Genomic DNA, 22,139 nt, shown 5'->3' on the forward strand with positions numbered 1-22,139 from the left:
TCAAGTAATAATTGGACAACTAAGCTTTTAAAACTTGTTTTGTTCAGAGGATTTTTAGAAAAATTCTGTTAAGAAAATCTCTTTTGAAAACTGGTTTAAAATTTTGAAAATCAAGAACCTGGTCGTCATTACTATATGAGTTGGTTGTCGTCTTTCTCAACAATTATAAGGTATCAAATTAAGAAAACAATCAGGTAAGCGCCCATTTATTTCCATATATTTTCTACCCTTTATTGGGTCCATTTGTCTTCATTGGTTGACAAAAACTTGAGTTACCGTTGCATATTATCTTATTTGTAACTTCACTTCTAACTTTCCATACTAGTAACACGCCCATAATCATCTCTTACGATTACTAAGTATAATAGGTCTATCAAATTTATTTTATAAAGCAAGATCGGCTAATATCACATCACATTACTACTATACGCATCATGTTTGGTCACATCATCATCATCTACTTCCAAGAAAACTCTTAATATCCAACCTTCTCAAATTCCTTTAAAATCCATCTAGCTTACTTCACAAGATAATAATGGGTGGCATACTTACTGGTAGTTCCATATAACCTGGTAGTGGCTATCTTCTGGAACATACGTATCCTCACTCTAGGTTCTTTCTTACATTTCTTAATATCTCGTGTACTCACTATTTGTTGTAGCTCTCGAATCCATCCTTATAGGTGTTGTTACTTCATAAGATGCGTTCTAAACTGATGGTATTGAACAAGGCGTAGGGTAGACAGAAGATATGCGCTCACAGCTGAATATCCGGTAGAACCAGAATTAGCATGTAGGGAATTCCTGAATAGGTAGTCTCGCATCAGTGGATGGGAGAATAACTTGAAGGTGCAACCGTCACAACAGAAGGTGATATGACTAACACCAGTGAAAGAGCAGGGCGTGAATCAAATAATGGTCCTCCGACTGAAGGCTCCGAATGATCAGACGATCCTGGGATAAAAGAATCTGCCATCACCGCTATCTGACAATCGCGTCGCTAGATAAGAATCTCGAATTTCATCACGAATCATACCAAAACCTACTATAAAGTCACACTCAACTTCTCGATGTTCTATTTCTCTATTTCCTAATCTTAATCCTAACCCTCTATCCATTCCCCACAATCTAGGCTTGTTTCAGTGACTTATAACCTGTGGCTCCGATGCCAAAACTATAACGCCCTCCAAACCCGGGTCAGAAGTTTGGGGCTCACAAAACATACACACCATATTATATAAACCTGTTTATAAAATATTATATACATTGAACCTTCTTTACACAACCACGGATCGCAACAGGTTAAAGTATGAAAACAAGCCACAACCTTAACTTTTATTACATCGTACCAAATTCCAACTAATTCAACTTACAATTGCTAATGATATCATACTTACAATCTTGCATAACTCATCTATAATATAAAGGTCCTTCTAGCTCGATCCAACTTAACCTGGAATCCTAGCTCACACACTGGACTGGGAATTCTCGTTACCAACAATTTTCCTTTTCAACTGTTGAAAACATAAAAAGGTTTGCAAGAGTGAGCTAACTAGCTCAGCAAGTCATAATAGCGATAACTGAGGTTAAACAATAATCAATTAAAATGATTCAGAAGAACCATATTTCTGAATAAGCAACGATTAGAATTGGATATTCACTTTTCATTTTAAAAAAACCAAGGTTAGACTGCTGATCAGTCACGCACTAACCCCGAGCAAGGCTCCCAGCTTTGCTCTATATACTGGATCCAAGGAAAGCATTGGCCTATTATAACCACGAATCTGGTCCGACCACGAATCTGGTCCATATTTATAAAACCATCCCCTTCTAAAACAATTTAATATGATAACCAATGTAATTCAATAAGCTGAATCATAAACAACATTTATTTTGAAGCATAGGGTGATTCACAATACCATGAAGGTATAAAAGGAATTCAAAAAGATTGGCTTTCAATAAAGGAAAGAATCAGAAAGTAGAAGACCACGGGTTCAAGGGTTCCAAGGATTGGTCTTCTGTTAAACAAGGAATGAGAGTTGGTATGTCAAGCAATTCTATATCAGAAATTGGTATGTGGTAGATATGTATTTGTGGAGTAGTATCGTATGTGTCTGGCTCGTATCTGAGAATTCAACAATCAATGATTTATGAAGAATAAGGCTTGTGGCTCAAGATCAATAAGAATCAGGGTTCAAGGTTGAATAGTTTAAAGTGCTTGCAATATAAAACATGATTTATTCTGAATACTAGCAACATGTTATGAGAAAGTTTGAAAATATTTGCAATATATCTTGAAGAAGGTTCAAAAGTACTTGCCTTATTACCGATGATTTCCTACTTTACATGTACCCATCTAACAGTTTTACTTTTCCATCATTTTCCTTCTTTTTATATGCATTACTTCCATTCATCGATCACTTGCTTTTTTTTTCTACACTTCAGTTCTACTTACTGATCACTGGCTTTCTTTTCTATTCCTTGCCTACTCTTCTAGGAATGACAAGTATCTATAAATACTCAATCTCATATCATTCTAATCGTCATGTAGACGTCATCAGTTTTTATCTACCCTTCGTTTTACCCAAATCCGATTTACGGATTGAAAGTTATGACTTAAACAGTCAAAAGATAACCACACAGGCATATAACACATTAATCAGATAGCACGTAGCACATAGCACGCAAGATATTCGATCAAAATAATTTTTCAAAGAAGATTCGGGGTCGAAATGATTTTTCAGGTATTTATTACGAATTTTTGATCATTTTTCGGAATTATAATGGGACTCCGAATCAATTTATAATTAATTGACCAATTAATTAATTAATTAATAATTAAGATTAATTAACCAAATAATTCAGATTTATTTCTGAAGTTTTAAATAATTTAAAAGTATTTTTGGAATTAAAATAATTAAATAAAAATAATTTTTTAAAAAATGAAAATTCCAACGGGTAAAGTGTAAGGTTTTGAACTTTGTTCGGGAGGTTAAAAGTGTAAACTTTCGAAAGTATCCGGCTGATTTGCAATTTTTAAAACTTCAGTGACTTAAAGTCACCATCCTCGAAAATCGGGGGATTGAGTTGCAGTTTGCTGTCGCCATTGTCGCCGGCGACCTTTGTATCGTCGGAATCAATAAAATCAGTGGCGAGTGGCCAGAAGCTTAAATACATAAACAAATTCATTAACCACATCAGGATCACGTCGGAAAAATCGAAGAAACTCGTCGTCGCCGGTGAGCCTTCCCTTTTTCCGATCTGCTTGAATTTGACTCCTTGAGATCTACTCAACTTGTTAATGATATCATGTTTCGTCCAGAATCAGTAGAAAGGAAGATCCCAATTTGAATTAAATACATTCATATGAAACTAGAACCCTAATTTCAAATTTCCAGAATCAAACATCATTTTCGACATGTTATTGAACTTAAAACTTGACATATAATATACCAAAATGACCAGGATGAAAAGATCTACATGGTTATGCCATTAAATCATACAAACAACATCAAGAACAAAAATCATATTTCAAAAGAAAATAATTAAATCAGAAAAATACCTTGATTTCGGCACTAGGATAGATGGTGGATTCAGAAAGAGGTTTTCAAGAGATTCGATTTGATATATTGTATGCCCGATTCGGAGTTCGATAACGCCTTCGTTTGTGCGTTTGATTATCAAGAACACGACGAATAATTAGGGTTTTCTCTGTAAATTCTATATTTTTACTGATCGATTATAATTATACGAATAAAATGAAATAATAAAAAAGGCTATATATATTTATGGAATATTATTTCGTGTTGTATCGTTTTGGATCGATAAATTAGTTACTTAGCCGCTAAGTAACTACAAAAATGATCCGATTTGATACCCGTAGTGGATAATGATCCAAACCGGGCTTCTTATAAAACATTTTATATGAAAATAATGTAATATTATCCCATCTTTTAAGAATACGGATTTTGTTGCTTTATCGAAATTATTATCGTATCGAAAATCTTGCGTCGGGCCGCGCATGGGTCAAATCATAATCCGTATCGAAAAAGTTAAAACACGGAAAATATCCGGAATTACCAGATTAGGTTAGGAAGGAGTTTTCAGAAGAGTTTTGGGTTGTAAAAATGTAAAACGGCTGAAGTTGGACGATTCTCGACTTTATAAAATAATTTTTGTAAGAAAATAATTAATAAATTCATAAATCAATATGAAATCATGTAACAGTCCAAAAATTACCAGAAAGATAACTTAATTATCTATATTTTATTCTGGACATAATAAAATTAACATACCTATACTTTATCACATATAAACATCCACATATCAACACCAATCATAGATAATTCACCAAAAATCACATAATAATCACATAATAATTATTTCTTGATAAAAATAATTATACGCTATATCCCGTATATTACAATAACATCATTGCATTCATCTTTAGAAAGATGTGAAAGATTAGTAGTGATTACGTTATTGCTAGATGAGCTAACATCTGTTTCATCTGACTTGGCCATGAGAGCAAGGTTGATATAGTTCATGTCTTTATCTGCATCATCTCCATCAAAGCCCGATCATTTTCTTGAGTTTTGAAGGCTTTTTTTTCTGTTTGAAAAATTCAAAATATTTCTTTTTGTAGTCTATAGGCTCAAACCTTTTCTTCTCATAGCTTGGCTTTCTGTACTCATTTGCAAAATGACCACTTAGCCCACACTTGAAATATTTGAATTTGGTTTTGTCAACCATGTTTTTTTTGGACTTTGCAGCTCCAAATTTTTTCTTGAATTTGAGCATTTCAAATCTTCTGGACAGAAAGACTAGATGCTCATCAACTTCATCCATGTCATCTTGGCTTGGACAGTCTTCATCTTCAGCCATCAACCTTTTTCCCTTGCTCAACTCAGACATGTCTTCCCAAGTATTGTTGTTTGGTACATCTTTAACAACTTCAACCTTCAATTCCAACACTCTCTCTTGCTCAGCTACCAGTGCTACAGATCCACCTTTCTTCCTTCCTTTCTCTATCAGCTCATCTTGTTCCATTTCAATCTCATGGGTCTTCATGATTCCATACAGTCTCTCAAGGGTAAATTCCTTGTATTCTTGTGAATTTCTGAGAGAGACTGTCATTGGCTTCCATTCATCATAGTTTGATATACCAACCACAAATTTTCTTTTGGGAGTAGTAGAAGGTTTAATAAATTGAGAAATTTGGGCATTCTTTCCACCTTGCTTCTCAGTAAATTTGGAATGTGGTTTCTGAGAAGGTCTTAGTCCTATTCTTTGTGGGCATCAGACTTTGCTGCCTTCTTTGTTTTTACAATAGATGCCTTTTGAGAGACACTTGAGGGGGATTGTGTTTGTTGTTTTGTTTGGGTTGTAGAGCTTGGGTTTAGCTACAGGGGGTTCCTAACAGTGATTACATGTAGCTTAACTATTTGCACATTTTATTGTGCATAAGGCTCAAGGATCCTTACAATTAGCAAGTCCCTGGAAGAAACTAGAATCCTTAGAGATGCAAGAATAGTCCTCTATTTATCTTTAGAAATTAATTCAAAGAAATCTCTTTTTATAAGCTTAAACACTAATGTATTTTAATTAGCAGGGACGGTGACATCAGGAAAATAGTGATTAAATATAAGTTGACAAAGTCTAGCATAATACACTATATTTGCATCAGGTTTTAATCTGTTAGATATATTTGATAATGTCATGGCTAATATGATTTATGTTTAGTTTTCAGATCTTACTTAAACAGGATAAATCAGTACTTACTGGAAGTCAGGACTTAAGGATATCAGTACTTATATTATCAGGAGATAATCATCAGAAGATGGATATCAGAACTTAAGTGCTGAAGGACGTTCAGATAAGGATAGTAGTTGATTAAAGGAAAGAAGATCGAGATAAACATAAGAAGAGATATGCATGAAGAAGGAATTCTATGAAGAATAAAATACTTGAAAGAAAAGATATCTGATTGATATATTTTAGGAAGCAGAATTATATTTCATATCAATTAGCGATTATCTTATAACTGTGTAGTATATAAACACAGATATAGGGTTTACACTAAAAGTGTTATCATATTCGAGAAGATTATTCATTGTAACCCTAGCAGCTCTCGTGATATTTATTCATCACTGAGAGGTAACAGTTCCATACTGTAACAGAGTTTATTATTTCAATAAAGTTTGTTTTTTGTTACTTGAGTTTTTAGAGTTCGATTTGATTGTACTTTACACTATATTCACCCCCTCTACAGTGTGTGTGACCTAGCAAGTGGTATCAGAGCCTATCTGTTAACGCACATACAGTTTAAGATCCAAACACAATCATGTCTGACACAGAAACTCCAACTAAGCCTACCAAAACTGAAGAACCTCCAAAGACACAAATTCAAAGTCGGTATGAGACCATCAGAGTTCCCATACTAAGACCATCTGAATATGCCATATGGAAGGTGAGGATGACCATGTTTCTGGAAGCTACAGATCCAGAATATCTTGATAGAATCAAGGAAGGACCTCACAAACCAACCAAGCTCGTTGTTGCAGTTGCAGGTGAAGCAGCAAAGACTGTACCAAAGGAGAAGAGTGATTATACTGCTGAAGATATCGCATCAATTGCTAAGGATGCTAAGGTACGACACTTACTGCATAGTGTCATTGATAATGTAATGTCAAACAGGGTAATTAACTGCAAGACTGCAAAGGAGATATGGGATGCTCTGGAAACAAGGTGTCAGGGAACTGATATAATTAAGAAGAACATGAAGACAATACTCACTCAAGAGTATGAACACTTTGACTGAAAGGCTAATGAGTCATTGACTGATTTATATGATAGATTTGTCAAACTCTTGAATGATTTGTCACTGGTTAATAAGGAGTATGATCTTGAAGATTCAAACCTTAAATTCCTGTTAGCTCTTCCTGAATGTTAGGATTTGAAGGCAACAACAATAAGAGACAACTACAGTCTTGATGAAACAACTCTTGATGAAATTTATGGAATGCTCAAGACTCATGAACTTGAGATGGAACAAAGAAGCAAGAGGAAAGGAGGAAAGTCAAGGACAATTGCTCTTAAAGCTGAAGAAGAATCCTCCAAGGCAGCTACCTCAAGGAAAGACAAGGGTAAAGCTCTTTTCACAAAGTCTGATACTGAGTCATCAAGTTCTGAAAGTGATGATGACTCAGATTCTGAAAGCTTGCCTGAGACTGATGCTGATGATGAGATGATGAAGCTGTGTGCTCTTATGGTGAAAGGGATCACAAAGATTGCATACAGGAATTTCAGGAAGGGAAAGAAGTTTTCCAAGAAAGGCACAAGTTCTGATAAGAAGAATTTCAGAAGATCTGAGGGCAGAGGAGGAAAGTCTGATAGAGGAGATTATACCAATGTCAAATGCTATAACTGTGGTGAGAAAGGCCACATATCTCCTGATTGCAAGAAAGTGAAGGGTGACAAAGGCAAGGCTCTTGTCACAAAGAAGAAAAGCTGGACAGACACCTTAGACTCTGAAAGTGAAGAGAACTATGCTTTGATGGCAAATGCTGATAAAGAAAGTGCTGAGAGCAGTTCTGAAGCTGCTGAAACAAAGGTACCTCAGACTACTTATGCTTTTCATACTGATGATATTAATGAGTTGAGAAGATATCTTAAAACCATGTTTGTTAGTTATAGAGATCAAACTTTAACATGTGAAAGATTAACTTCTGAAAATCTTGTTTTTAAGAAAAGAAATGATTTCTTAGAAAAAGAGTTAGTTATGTTCCATCAAACTCAGAAGGATAGAGATGATGCTTTTTATGTTAGGGATGAAGTGCTAAAAATGAATGAATCTCTAAAAACTGAGTTAGAAAAGGAAAGAGAGATTATCAGGACTTGGACTAACTCTGGAAGAACAACTCAAAATTTGCTAAGTAGTGAAAATTGGAAAGAGGGCTTAGGTTATGGAGATGATAAGAATGATAAAGGAACTGTAGAAATTAAGCCTGTTGTTAAGCAAAAGCCAAAGTTAAAACCTGTTAAGTTTGTAACTGTAAAGTCTGATAATGAGAAATCAGGAGTTAAAGAGGGATTAACTTCTGACAAACTAAAACAGGAAAAGACAGCTGAAGTAAACATAGGCTTAATGACTAAGAAGCAGCTTAAGCATAAGCTGAAAGATGTTAAGAATGCAAACAAGGTAAAATCACCTAGGAAAAATAGGAATGGAAAGGAAGGTGTGAATAAAAGCAATGATTATAAGTCTGTTCTTGAAGCTCCTAGGAAAATGTGTCATAACTGTGGAAGTTCTAACCATCTGGCTTCTTTTTGCAGGAAGAATAAGAACATAAACTCCTTACCTTCAAAGTCAGGAGTTAAGAGTCAGTCTGTTAGATATAAGCCACAAAATCCTTGTTTTTATTGTGGTAGTTTATGGAATTCCATTTATACTTGTAAGGAATATCATAGTTTGTACTATGATTATTATCAAATAAAACCTTCTTTAAAGAAAGTTTCCATTGTTCCTTCTAGTGTAAATTCTGATACAAAGTCTGATAGTGTACATTCTGATAAGAAAAATGTTAACATAAATTCTGATGCTATATCCGCTGCAAATGTTAACAAACTTGATAAGGCCAAAGGATCCAAGCAAATCTGGGTCCTTAAAACTAATCATTAGTGGTCTTTGTGATTGCAGGGCAACAGGAAAAATATCCTAGTTCTGGACAGTGGATGTTCAGGACATATGACTGGAAATAAAGCCCTGCTATTAGAATTTGTGGAGAAAGCTGGCCCAAGTGTTTCTTATGGAGATGGCAACATTGGAAAAACATTAGGATATGGCAATATCAATCTTGGGAATGTCATCATTAAAGAAGTAGCTCTAGTCTCAGGACTTAAACACAATCTGCTGAGTATAAGTCAAATCTGTGACAGAGGTTATCATGTTGATTTTTTTGAAGAACACTGTGAAGTTGTGAGTAAATCTAAAGGAAAAGTTGTTCTGAAAGGATACAGGCGTGGTAACATTTATGAAGCTAAGCTTTCAACAAGTACTGATGGTTCCGCAATCTGTCTGATGAGTAGAGCATCAATTGAAGAAAGCTGGAATTGGCACAAAAAACTCTCTCATTTAAATTTCAACAATATAAATGAACTAGTCAAGAAAGATCTTGTGAGAGGACTACCAAAGTCAGTATTTGCTCCTGATGGCCTTTGTGATTCTTGTCAGAAGGCCAAACAAAGAAAATCTTCATTCAAGAGCAAGACTGAATCATCAATTCTTGAGCCTTATCATCTACTACATGTTGATCTATTTGGTCCAGTGAATGTCATGTCTATTGCAAAGAAGAAATATGCCTTGGTCATAGTAGATGAGTTCACTAGATACACATGGGTGTATTTCTTGCACACAAAAAGTGAAACTGCATCTATCTTGATTGATCATGTCAAACAACTGGATAAATTGGTCAAAGAATCTGTGAAAACCATAAGGAGTGATAATGGCACTGAGTTCAAGAATTTGATAATGGAAGAGTTCTGCAAAAACCATGGAATTAAGCAGGAATTCTCTGCTCCTGGAACTCCACAGCAAAATGGAGTTGTTGAAAGAAAGAATAGAACTCTCATTGAAGCTGCACGTACAATGCTTGAAGAAGGAAAGCTTCCAACCTATTTCTGGGCTGAAGCTGTGCAGACTACTTGTTTTACTCAAAATGCAACACTCATTAACAAGCAAGGAAAGACACCATATGAGATGGTGAAGAAAAAGAAGCCAAATCTGAAGTATTTTCATGTATTTGGATGCAAGTGTTTTGTTCTCAAGACTCATCCTGAACAGTTATCCAAATTTGATCTAAAAGCTGATGAAGGAATCTTTGTTGGATATCCACTTTCCACAATAGCCTTCAGAGTCTATAATCTGAGAACAGAGTGGTCATGGAATCTATCAATGTCTCTTTTGATGACAAAAAGATTACTGGACTTGAAGATTATATTGATCATGATCAGCTGAGATTTGAAAATGAAGACTCAAATTCTGATACTGAAAATCCTGGCAGTCTAAGTCCTGATACTGTAAACTCTGATGGATTAAACTCTGATGTTATTGAAACTGTGGTGACTACGCCAAAGGAAGATGCACCTATGCAGGGGGAGCATACTCAAGATCTTACCACATCTCAAGAAGTATAAGAACATACATCTGGCTCTTCAAGTTCTGATCTGTAAAGTTCTGATAAGCCAAGTTCTGATAGTTCTGAAAATCTAAATTCTGAAGAATCCAACTCAGAGAGCATAGTTTCAGGGGGAGCATCAGAAAATGAAAATGAAGACAGCATGGATCATGGGGGAGCATCCAGTTCTAGAGAAAACCTTCCATCTGCAAGGAAGTGGACTAAATCACATACACCTGATTTGATAATTGGAAATCCTGATGCAGGTGTCAGAACTAGAACAGGTACTTCAAATGAATGTCTTTACAATTCTTTTCTCTCTCAGACTGAGCCAAAGAAAGTGGAAGAAGCTCTTCAAGATGCTGATTGGGTGCAAGCAATGCAGGAAGAGCTAAATGAATTTGAAAGAAACAAAGTCTGGACCCTAGTGCCAAGACCAAAGAATAGATCTGTTGTTGGTACAAAGTGGGTATTCAGAAACAAAACTGACAGTGATGGCACAATTACAAGGAATAAGGCAAGGCTGGTTGCAAAAGGATTTTCTCAACAGGAGGGAATTGATTATGATGAAACATTTGCACCAGTTGCTAGGTTAGAAGCCATAAGGATATTTTTGGCTTATGCGGCTCACAAAAAGTTTACTGTCTTTCAAATGGATGTGAAAAGTGCTTTTCTCAATGGAGAATTTGAGGAGGAAGTATATGTCGAACAACCTCCAGGCTTTGTAGATTCCAAATATCCAGATTATGTCTACAGGCTAGATAAAGCACTTTATGGACTAAAGCAAGCTCCTAGAGCATGGTATGAGACTTTAGCTCAGTTTCTTCTGGAAAGTGGATTTAACAGAGGAACAATAGACAAAACACTGTTCTACCGCAACCATGGAAAGGACTTACTTCTGGTCCAGATTTATGTTGATGATATCATTTTTGGATCTACAAATGACAGACTTTGCAAAAAGTTTTCCAAACTGATGCAGTCAAGGTATCAGTTGAGTATGATGGGGGAACTTAGCTATTTTCTGGGCCTTCAAGTCAAGCAGAATGAAGAAGGCACTTTTATTTGTCAAACTAAGTACACCAGAAACTTGCTGAAGAAATTTGGAATGCAAGATTGTTCAAGTGCATCCACTCATATGGCCACTGCAACAAAACTGGACAATGATACTGGTAAATCAGTAGATATTACTGATTACAGAGGTATGGTTGGCTCTCTACTCTATCTAACTACTAGTAGACCTGATATCATGTATGCTACCTGTCTTTGTGCAAGATTTCAAGCAGATCCTAGAGAACCTCAATTAACAGCTGTAAAAAGAATATTCAAGTATCTTAAGGGAACAGCTGATCTGGGATTGTGGTATCCCAGAGAATCAGATTTTAAACTAATAGGTTACTCAGATGCAGATTTTGTAGGTTGCAAAATTGACAGGAAAAGCACAAGTGGAAGCTGCCAATTTCTTGGAGGCAGATTGGTTTCTTGGTTTAGCAAGAAACAAAAGTCAATTTTCACATCAACTGCAGAAGCAGAGTATATTGCTGCAGGAAGCTGTTGTGCACAGATTCTTTGGATGAAGAATCAGTTACTGGATTATGGGTTAACATATTTCAAAATCCCTATTTACTGTGATAATCAAAGTGCTATTGCTATGACAGGTAATCCAGTTCAACACTCTATGACAAAGCACATCAGCATCAGGTACCACTTCATCAGGGAACATGTGGATGAAGGTACAGTGGAATTGCACTTTGTTCCAACAGATCAACAACTAGCAGATATCTTCATAAAACCACTGTGTGAAGCTACCTTTACAAGATTGGTAAATGAACTTGGAATGGTTTCAGGTTCTTTCTCTAAATCTGCTTAGTTTTGTTCTGATGTATCAGACCTTATGATCAGTATTTACAGAAATTACTCTCTTTGTGTATTCTGTGCTTAATTGAAAATTTACTAAAGTACCGACTGTTGTCTTATGTAAGTTTCAAAACTCTGATTGTGATATGTCTGTTAATATAATTACTCAATCCTATGAGGATACTTGTGCTAGATGCTGACCTAGTAATCTTCAATATACTAATGATCCCATGTTAGAAGTAATTATTTCTGTGGAAATCTATTGACACAAGAAAATTCTGATATTGAGCTTAGTTGAATTTACTTTGTCTATCTTATTATTAAGTCACAAACTAGAATAATGCTACTCAACTGTTAAGTTCTGATGCTAGTAAATCTGTTGAATGTCCTAAGTGCTGATAAACCTCACTTATCAAAAGAAATAGAAAAAGAAATAAGGATTAAAAATCAGGTACTCCTTTGAGATCTAGAGTAAACAATGTGGAAGGGAAGACCCAAGTGCATTGCTGGTATTAAGTAATATGCATCAGAAAAGCAAATAAAATATTTTCTTGGTGACTTTTCACACTCTATGATTACTAGAGAAATACTCTGATAATAGCATAAATTCTGATAAGCAGTCGTGACTCACTTACACTGAGAAGCCACTGTAAAATGGAATTTAAAAAGATGCACAAAATTAGCACAAAATAATTGAGGTGGACTCAAGCATGAATTCATTCAATAGTAGGTTTTAGAATAATGACAGGTTTTTAGTAAAGTTTTAGTTATGCCTTATTTCTAAGATGTACTAAGGTGAATCAGACTTTTCTCTTTGTCTGATATTTAGCTTAATGCACACACTAAACACTCCATATGAATGATGAACATTACTGTGGTGATCTATGTTGTTTTGGATGAACATTTATTGTGTCCCATTGCAAAAATTCTGAGGACAAGTTCTGATTGCACGTTCTGATGATTAAGTTCTGAAGAACCTATATCAGAACTTGTGTGAGGACTTACTAAGATAGGCATTCATTTATCAAGTTAAGAAATTATGTTCTGATGACTGATAAGTTCTGATATAAGTCTAAGTTCTGATATTAAATTCTGATTCTTTACTTGACTTATTTGTGGATAAAATTTGCAAACAGTCTCAGTTTAAACCAGAATATGTTGAAGTGGAAGATTAACAGTCACTATATTTAGGGATAGTGATACTCGTACATGCACAGTCAATTTTTACTTGCTACTTGTGCGCATTAAACCATATTTTACCTTTCCAATGACTGTTATTCTTTTTCCAAGTCTGGGGAGACGAGGTAGAATTAATTCTACCTGTCCGCATTAAATTTCTTTGCGTCTCCTGGCATTCTCTTGCCTATATAAACAACCAATTCACATCAGCCTTCCCATCAAATCTTTTATCACAAACTCACCTTCATAATCTTTATATCAAAAACACCATGGTCAATTACAATATGTTTTTGAACTATGAAACATTCAAAATGGAGCTGAGCTGTGCCGATTGACAACAGGAATGGCACGTCACTGCCATTCCTGATGAGATATGGGACTCAGTTCCCCAGGAGGTACTCACCCACCTCCTGTTCTTCTACATGGACTACCATCGCCATCTGGAGCGAGTGGAGGAGGAAAGGATAGAAGCTCTCCTCCAGCAAGAGCGAATCATACGACTCGCTATTCTGTTTGTCGAGAGTAGGAAGAAGAAATGATTTATTTTCTTCTTCCTATTTTTCTTCATCATCAGCCTTGCCTTGCTTCTTGAGCTAGGACAAAGGCTGTTGACGTTAGGTTTAGCAGCTTAGGGCAATCTTGTACAAGTTCTGATGTAATTTAAATTTCATGAATGTATTCTCTTGATATATTAATGAAATTTGTTTTTTTTCAAGATCTTGTCTCTGAGATATTCTGTAATGAATTGATAAATCCTGATAAATATTCATATTCAGTTGACCATATAAATTTTGTTTTAAATTAAGTTCTGATTTTACTTTATCAGTACTTGCTCATCTGATTTATTTTGGTCATTTTCACTCGATTTTTTTTTCCAGAATATTGGTGTTGCAGTAAAAAATTGAATAAGTGGGAACAATTTCAATTCTGAATTAAAACTGATTTACCTTGTTTAATGGAATAACTGGGTAAGTGGAACGGTTTTTCCTTGAAAAACTGCAAGTGGGTAAGTAATGATTACTGTTTTCCCGTGCCCATTAACTATTCGTTATTACTGCATGTCTGACAGGTGTCCAACGGTTACATTTTTTCAAAAGTATAAGTAAGACAGAGAGAGGATTTTCTAATCTTTTATTCACTTTTATACTTTTTTCTCTCTATTTGCTTTTACTCTCTTTCTTCTTCTAACAGGCACTTATAAATCTCGATTAATTTCATGGCACCTAACAGGCACTTATAAATCTCGATTAATTTCATATAGACATTCTATCAAACACCTAACAGACACTTATAAATCTCGATTAATTTCATGGCACCTAAGGATTTAATCATTGATGGAGCTAAATTTGTTCCAAATAACTATGCTGCAATTCTTGATAATGCTGAAGCTCCGTCTGAATTGCATTTTGTGCAAGATCTTCTTGCACACAGTGAAATCGGGTATGCCTTGACCCAACCTTTAGTCTTCTCAAGCCAACAAGTTCTGACATTTTGGAGGACTGGAAACTTTGATAATGGTGGTCCAAATGGTACTCCTAGTATTGTTTTTGAAGTGGGTGATTCTCCATATGCAGTCACTCCTGGTACAATACGCAAGGCTCTACATCTACCAGAAGGATGTACTTTTTCAACTCCAGAGGAATCAGCTCTTCAGGAGTTAATGGCCAGTTTGGGGTATGAGCAGAGTTTGGCCAAGCTTGGGCAGTTGAAACGGGCTCATATCAGGAGGGAATGGAGCTTCTTCTTTGACTGCATCACTAAAGCTTTTGGGAACAAGTGTTCAAATTTTGATGCCATCCCTATAATGAGTCAGCACATCGGGTATGCCATCACTAACCAAACTCATTTTGATTTTACAACTGTTGTAATAGGTTTTATTGGGGATAGGATGACAGAAGATATGAATGTTGTCTACTTTGCTAGATTCTGTCAACTTATATATACTTTTTGTACTGATGAACCTCGACTAGCCAGTACCTTAACTCCACCTTTCAAAGTTGCAAAACGTTACTTTAATGACCTGGTAAATGCTGACACTAAGAAACAAGTGGTTAGACCTTTACAGATTCCTCAGTCTGTAAAACAGATCTTAGTAAATGCTGATCCTGAATCCTATAGATCTATTTTTCCTGATGTTCAACCAACAAACACCTCCCAAATACCACAACAACCATCAGAACATACCACCCATACTACTCAACCAACCCTCAGGCAATATCTCAAATCATATCTCACCACTTCACAGAAAGTTCAATCTTCATCCTCAGAACCAACTGTGAAGCCTTCATCTTCCAAGCCTAAGAGGACAAAGACTGTTCCTCAAACACCTCAAAAGAGAAGGAGGATTGCTTTGAGAGATGAGTCAGACAGTGAGGAACAGGTTTTTACATCAGGACCTGTTGTCAAAGAAGCTGAGAAAGTGACTTCTCAGAAGGATTCTGGAATTGGGGGATCTAAGCTTCTCAAAAGGCTTAGAAGAATGACTGTTGCTGAAGCTCCCAAGGAATCCATATCTTCAAAGAGATACAAGAAACAGAGGGCAAAAAGGTCAATTTCAGATGATGAGGAAGCAGCAGCTAAGGAAGGAGATCAGGAATCTCTGATCTCACAAGAACCAGAATCTGCTAAAGCCACTGTTTCTCCATCAACTCCAACTCAGGAAGCTGTAACTGAAAATGCCAACACACCATCTGTGTCTCCTAAGACTGTATCTCCTGTTAATACAGGCACAAGTGCTGATATAGATATCCAGACCTTGGTTGTGCCTGAAGTAATTTTCTTAGAAGCTCCAATAGCAACTAATCCATGAACAACACCTGTTACTGATGTTGCTCACACTCCAAAATTATCTACTACACCTTCTCTGCATCTAGATACTGATGATCAGAATATAGGTGAACATCAGGATATGGCTATTGATCAGAACTTGGAATCAGATCAGAAATTAGAGGATGCTGAAGCCTCCATTGCTACTCACACTATTGTTTTATCAGAAGATACTGATTCTGTAAGTTCTGATGCTGCAAATGCTGGAGATACGGGTGATGCTGCTCCAAATACAGATGCTGATGAAGCAGGTCCTTCAGGACATGCCCCTCAACAAACTGTTCTTAAATCTGAACTTGTTAAGAAGTTTGTTACAAGATAAGCACCAGTGCCTTGGAGTGAAACTCCTGCAGGACAGGAGTGGACTAAGGAATGGAACTCAATTACTTGTGTTCCATCTGCAAAGAATTTGGCTGAGCACTTGACAAAAGCTGATGAGATGTTAAATACTGATGATTTCAAAACTCAGCTTAGAGTCACTGCATTGAGTACTAAACATCTACAAGGTCTTCATTCTACTACTCATGTAGAGCTACATAAGATTCAGGAAGAATTCATAAAACAGGAACAAATTCAAAAGATTGATAAGAAAAAGTTCTTCCAACCTACCTTTGACATGATTGCTTATATTGAGAAGACTCAAGATACTCAACAAGCTCAGATTGATGATATTATGAAAAATCAAGCTTCTCAGCAATCTCAACTTAATGAAATCCAAGCCTCAGTGGAATTGCTTGTCTCTCTTCTATTACCTGCTGATGCCAAAAAGAGGGAGAAAGTAATTAAGTCCAAATGCAAAACTGATAAGACACTGAAGGGGAAGGATGATGAAAGGGATGATCAAGGAAACTCTGGAATGGGTAGAGGTCATAGTCGAGGTAGAGGTTTCTCATCAAGAAAAGCTGAAATCACAAGTCACAGGACAAGTTCTGATACTGGGAAAAGAATTAGTTCTGCTACTGGTAAAAGGAAAAGTTCTGATGAACTTTTAGATCTTGATGAAGAAATGTCAAGACAGTTGTTTCTTTAGGAAAATCCAGGAATGGACTTGGAGAGTTTAATGGAAGAAGAAGCCATACTTAAATTAGAGAAAGTCACATCTAAATCTGAAGCTTCTGGTGAAAAGACACTTCCAAAACTCAAAGGCATTGTGATAAAAGAAAGGACAAATACTGAAGCAACATTGGCTAAATCACAACCGCAGATAGATCCAAGATCCAAGGGTAAATAAAAGGTTGGTGAACCTATCAAGGTTTATGTGCCTCCTGAGAATGAAGAAATCAGTGATGAAAAGGATGATCTTACTCTGACTTCAAGAAAAGTTCTTAAAATAACCTCTGACATGGCTCAAGTTGTTAAGAGTCAAGAGACTGTAAGTTCTGATATTTTGAAGAAGCAAGTAACCTCTGACACAACTCAAGTTAACTTGATATCAAAAGATAGATCAAAGAAACTCCTACCAGGATTCACTAAAGCAAAACAGACTCAACCTTTGAAGACTGCTGTAAGTGGTTTTGAAGCAAGAGTAGTTACTGGAAAGGAAGCAAGAGATAAAACTGGATTGCGAAGTGCTGATGAAAGAAGAATACAGAACACTACCAATGATCCAACTTCCTTGAGTGAACCAGGTATTGGAGCAACTCCTGAGAGATTGAATTAACTGGAATCTGTACAAATGGTTTACCATACCTACTTGAAAGAACACATCTTGTTGTACTTCATGACAGATGGTAGGGTTTATCATATAAGGTAAAATGCCATTCTATTGAAGTATTTTGAAGAATTGGAGCATGTACTATTCTTACTTCAAGTGGATGACAGATTGACAGGAAGTGCTGCAAACTATTTGAAGGATCAGATTCAGAGACAGAAAAGGCTTTATTCTGTTAAGTCTGACAGCACATATGTTCCAAAGTACAGAGATCGCAAGGGTGATATAGTTGAAATGAAGTCCAACACTACTAAAATTATAACTACCTTTCTGGGTTACAGGGCTGTGGAATTCAATCTTGAGTCTGATAAGGCATATTTGATCAGACTGGATCAGGATATAAGAAAAGCCAAGATTAATGATCTCAGGGCTGCAATCTTTCAAATTGGTGAAGATACTGCAGAGCTTAAAGATGCTAAAAGGAGGATGATTGATGAACTTAGATATGCTGAGAGATGTTTGTTGAAGAACTATCTCAGAACAACTCCTGACATCAGAGAGATCAGAAGATGAAGCCAAGTCAAGATCTACAACTGATTAAATTCTGATATTTGTACAGACTGAAGCTGTTATCAGAAGTTAAATGTTGGTAAAGCTTTAAGGACTGTAAGTTGTAGTTATCTAGTCTAATTCTCATGCATTTGTACTTAATGTTTTTGACATCATCAAATATCTATTAAACTTGTATATTATGCTAATTTACAAGTTGGGGGAGATTGTTAGATATATTTGATAATGTCATGGCTAATATAATTTATGTTTAGTTTTCAGATCTTACTTAAACAGGATAAATCAGTACTTACTGGAAGTCAGGACTTAAGGCTTATATTATCAGGAGATAATCATCAGAAGATGGATATCAGAACTTAAGTGCTGAAGGACGTTCAAATAAGGACGGTAGTTGATTAAAGGAAAGAAGATCGAGATAAACATAAGAAGAGATATGCATGAAGAAGGAATTCTATGAAGAATAGAATACTCGGAAGAAAAGATATCTGATTGATATATTTTAGGAAGCAGAATTATATTTCATATCAATTAGCGATTATCTTGTAACTGTGTAGTATATAAACACAGACATAGGGTTTACACTAAAAGTGTTATTATATTTGAGAAGATTATTCATTGTAACCCTAGCAGCTCTCGTGATATTTATTCATCCTGAGAGGTAACAGTTCCATACTGTAACAGAGTTTATTGTTTCAATAAAGTTTGTTTTCTGTTACTTGAGTTTTTAGAGTTCGATTTGATTGTACTTTACACTGTATTCAGCCCCTCTACAGTGTGTGTGACCTAACATAATCTATCTCCTATAAAACACAAAATCATTCTACCATAATCATAATTACAGTTCTGAATTAGAGTGTACCCATCTGCTGTGACATTATAGGGGGTGCATCAAACTTTATGCACTTGTTGTTGAAGGCCCTAGTGATGTAGTTAAAGAAGAAGTTCCATTCTTTTCGAAGCCCTGGTCTTTCCTATTAACCCATATTCTTCATCATCTTATTATAGCCAATCAGAGTTACAAATCTTCTCATTTCAGCATCACCAATGAAAGTAGTGTAGAACTGATGAGTAGGTAGATGAAGAGCATCCCTAACAATTTGAGGTATTAAAACCTAGGTTTCTCCATGGTTCTTGAAAATTATACTTGGAGTACCACTTTCACCACCATCATCATAGACACTTGTTCTCCATAAAGAAAATACATTATCCCCAGAAACAACAATAGGGTTTGTAAGAGTATACCCTACCTCACTTGTAGTTAGCAAATCCTGAAAGATGTGATAATCAGGATGGACACCCGTTTTGTCCAGAATTGCTGTATAGTTGTTTGAAACAAACTTAGCACCATTGGCAGTAAAAGCCTTGATGGCAACTAGTTAAGTCATTATGAATTGTTTGTGAAAAAACTTAATAACTGATTAGGGTATCAGAGTTTAAACGAGAGAGAAGAAGAGGTAAGAGAGTAAAAAGAGTTTGAGTAGAGATAAAGTGATATTTTAAAATCAAAAATTAATTTTATATATCTCAATACTCTTTTGGTTACAAACGGTTCACTTTAGTGGGATACATGGCATAAATTTATTGCTTAAAAAATAATCACGAAATAGATAATTAGGAGAAGTAAAGACGTGCACAGTTACACAAGGTAATGTGTTGTAGTACTGAAATGTTTTTCCTAAACACACGCCACCTACCATGCAAATTTTAATCATTACATAAAATTACCCACTAAATCACAGTTACTAATTTAAATAAAATACTGACATAGATGTTTTTTGAATAAATTCAAAAATCACCAGTATTTAATAGTCTATCAAAGCTTGACTATTATCAGTATTTAACCGACTACTGTCAGAGTTTATCAAACAATCACATTATTAGAGTCTATTCATGAAACTACTTTAGAGAGTAAATTATCAGAATTTAACACACTATTTGAGTTTCATATGATAAATAGCATGAATACATGACATCAGTGTTTAATAAAATTATCAGAATTTAATAAATACTAATACATAGAGAAAGATACAAACTCTGAACTCATATACCTGTTACAGAATACAATTCATTCATCATATTTTGAGAAATATCCTGAGATCATTCCCAACTCATTCAACAGTATTTTAAATGTAGCTTCACAGAGTTGTTTGGTGAAGATATCTGCAAATTGCTGATCTGTAGGCACAAAATGCAATTCCACTATACCTTCCATTACATGTTCCCTTATGTAATGATACCTTAAACTAACGTGCTCTGTCATTGAGTGATGTACTGGATTTCCTGTTATTGCAATAGCATTTTGATTATCATAATATACATTCAAATTTTAGAAAACTCTAACCCATAATCCAGTAACTAATTCTTCATCCAAATAATTTGTGTGCAACAACTTTCTGCAACAATATACTCAGCTTCTGCAGTTGAAGTGGAAATTGACATTTGTTTTTTGCCAAACCAAGAAACTAATTTACCACCAAGAAATTGGAAGCTTCCTGAAGTGCTTTTCCTGTCTATCTTGCATCTTGCAAAATCAGCATCTGAATGTCCAATTAGCTTAAAACCTGGATCTTTAGGATACCATAATCAAAGATTCATTGTGACTTGAGATATTTAGAAATTCTTTTCATAGCTAATAGATGTGGTTCCTTTGGATCGGCTTGGAACCTTGTACACAGACAGGTAGCATACATGATATCATGTCTACTAGCAGTCAAATGTAGTAGTGAGACAATCCTAGCTTTGTAGTTAGTTATATCTACTGATGAACCCGTATTTAAGTTTATCTTGGTTGCAGTGGCCATGGGGGTTGCAGCAGTTGAACTGTCTTGCATTCCAAACCTTTTAAGTAAATTCCTGGTATATTTAGCTTGATTAATGAAGATCCCTTCTTCACTATGATTGACTTGTTATCCCAAAAAATAGCTTAATTTTCCCATGATACTCATTTAATATCTAGAGTGCATAAACTTGGCAAACCTCTCACAGAGTTTATCATTAGTAGACCCAAAAAAGATATCATCAACATAAATCTGAAATAGCAACAAGTCCTTACTATGACACTTATAAACAAGAGTTTTATTAATGGTACCTCTTTTGAAATCACTTCCCAATAAGAATTGAGCAAGTGTTTCATACCAGGCTCTTGGAGCTTGCTTTGGTCCACATAGTGCTTTATTCAACTTATAGAAATGAGTTGGATATTTTGGATCAATGAACCCTAGAGGCTGTTCAACATAAAATTTCTCATCAAGTTCACCACTCAAAAATGCACTTTTTACATCCATGTGGAACACCTTGAATTTCATGTGAGCGGCATAGGGCCAAAAAAATTCTGATTGCCTCTAGTCTTACAGCTAGAGCAAAAGTCTCATCATAGTCGATACCTTCTTCCTGAAAATATTCCTTTGCGACCAATCTTGCTTTATTCCTTATTATAATACCCTCACTGTTAGTCTTGTTTCTGAACACCCATTTAGTATCGTTGACGGAGGAATCTTGTAACAAAAAACTTTGAGGTTCTATGCCGGAAACGAGATCTACGTTGGTGGTTCTTCGCCGAAAAATCAAGCGGCGTGTGGTGTTTGTGTGTTAATTGATGGCTGAGATTGATTAGAATTAGCGGTGGCCCTTTTTTAGCTTTCAACTTCCAACCCCTTTCAATGTACCAAGCCTGTCATAGTTCTTGGGGAACAAGGGATTAGACTTCTTGTTACAAGCCCCGGTAAAAGTCCTTCCAGAATCCTTCTTCTGCTAGCTTTAGGAAATTCAAACTATGAGGCCCAACCGCGAAGGCCCAAGGCTCATTCATAATCTTAAGAATTCACGAATAATGCATCTCCCTGTGCAAGGATAATATTCTGGTACAGATATCTCCCTTATGTTACA

General features: G+C 35.7%; 1 protein-coding gene across 1 annotated transcript in view; it reads right to left on the reverse strand.

Moving 5' to 3' along the window:
* LOC141674031 (uncharacterized) overlaps positions 1 to 21,538 on the reverse strand; it is a 42,946-nt gene extending 21,408 nt beyond the window's left edge. Inside the window, exons 1-3 of the mRNA XM_074480755.1 lie at positions 21,343 to 21,538; positions 20,460 to 20,534; positions 19,408 to 19,626 (exon numbers count right to left, since the gene is read on the reverse strand). Coding sequence (XP_074336856.1) covers positions 19,408 to 19,626; positions 20,460 to 20,534; positions 21,343 to 21,538 — 490 coding nt within the window. The remainder of the gene's footprint in view (positions 1 to 19,407; positions 19,627 to 20,459; positions 20,535 to 21,342) is intronic.
* Positions 21,539 to 22,139: the final 601 nt, after the last annotated feature.

The sequence above is a fragment of the Apium graveolens genome, chromosome 7 (assembly GCF_009905375.1).
Source record: "Apium graveolens cultivar Ventura chromosome 7, ASM990537v1, whole genome shotgun sequence".
NCBI lineage: Eukaryota > Viridiplantae > Streptophyta > Magnoliopsida > Apiales > Apiaceae > Apium > Apium graveolens.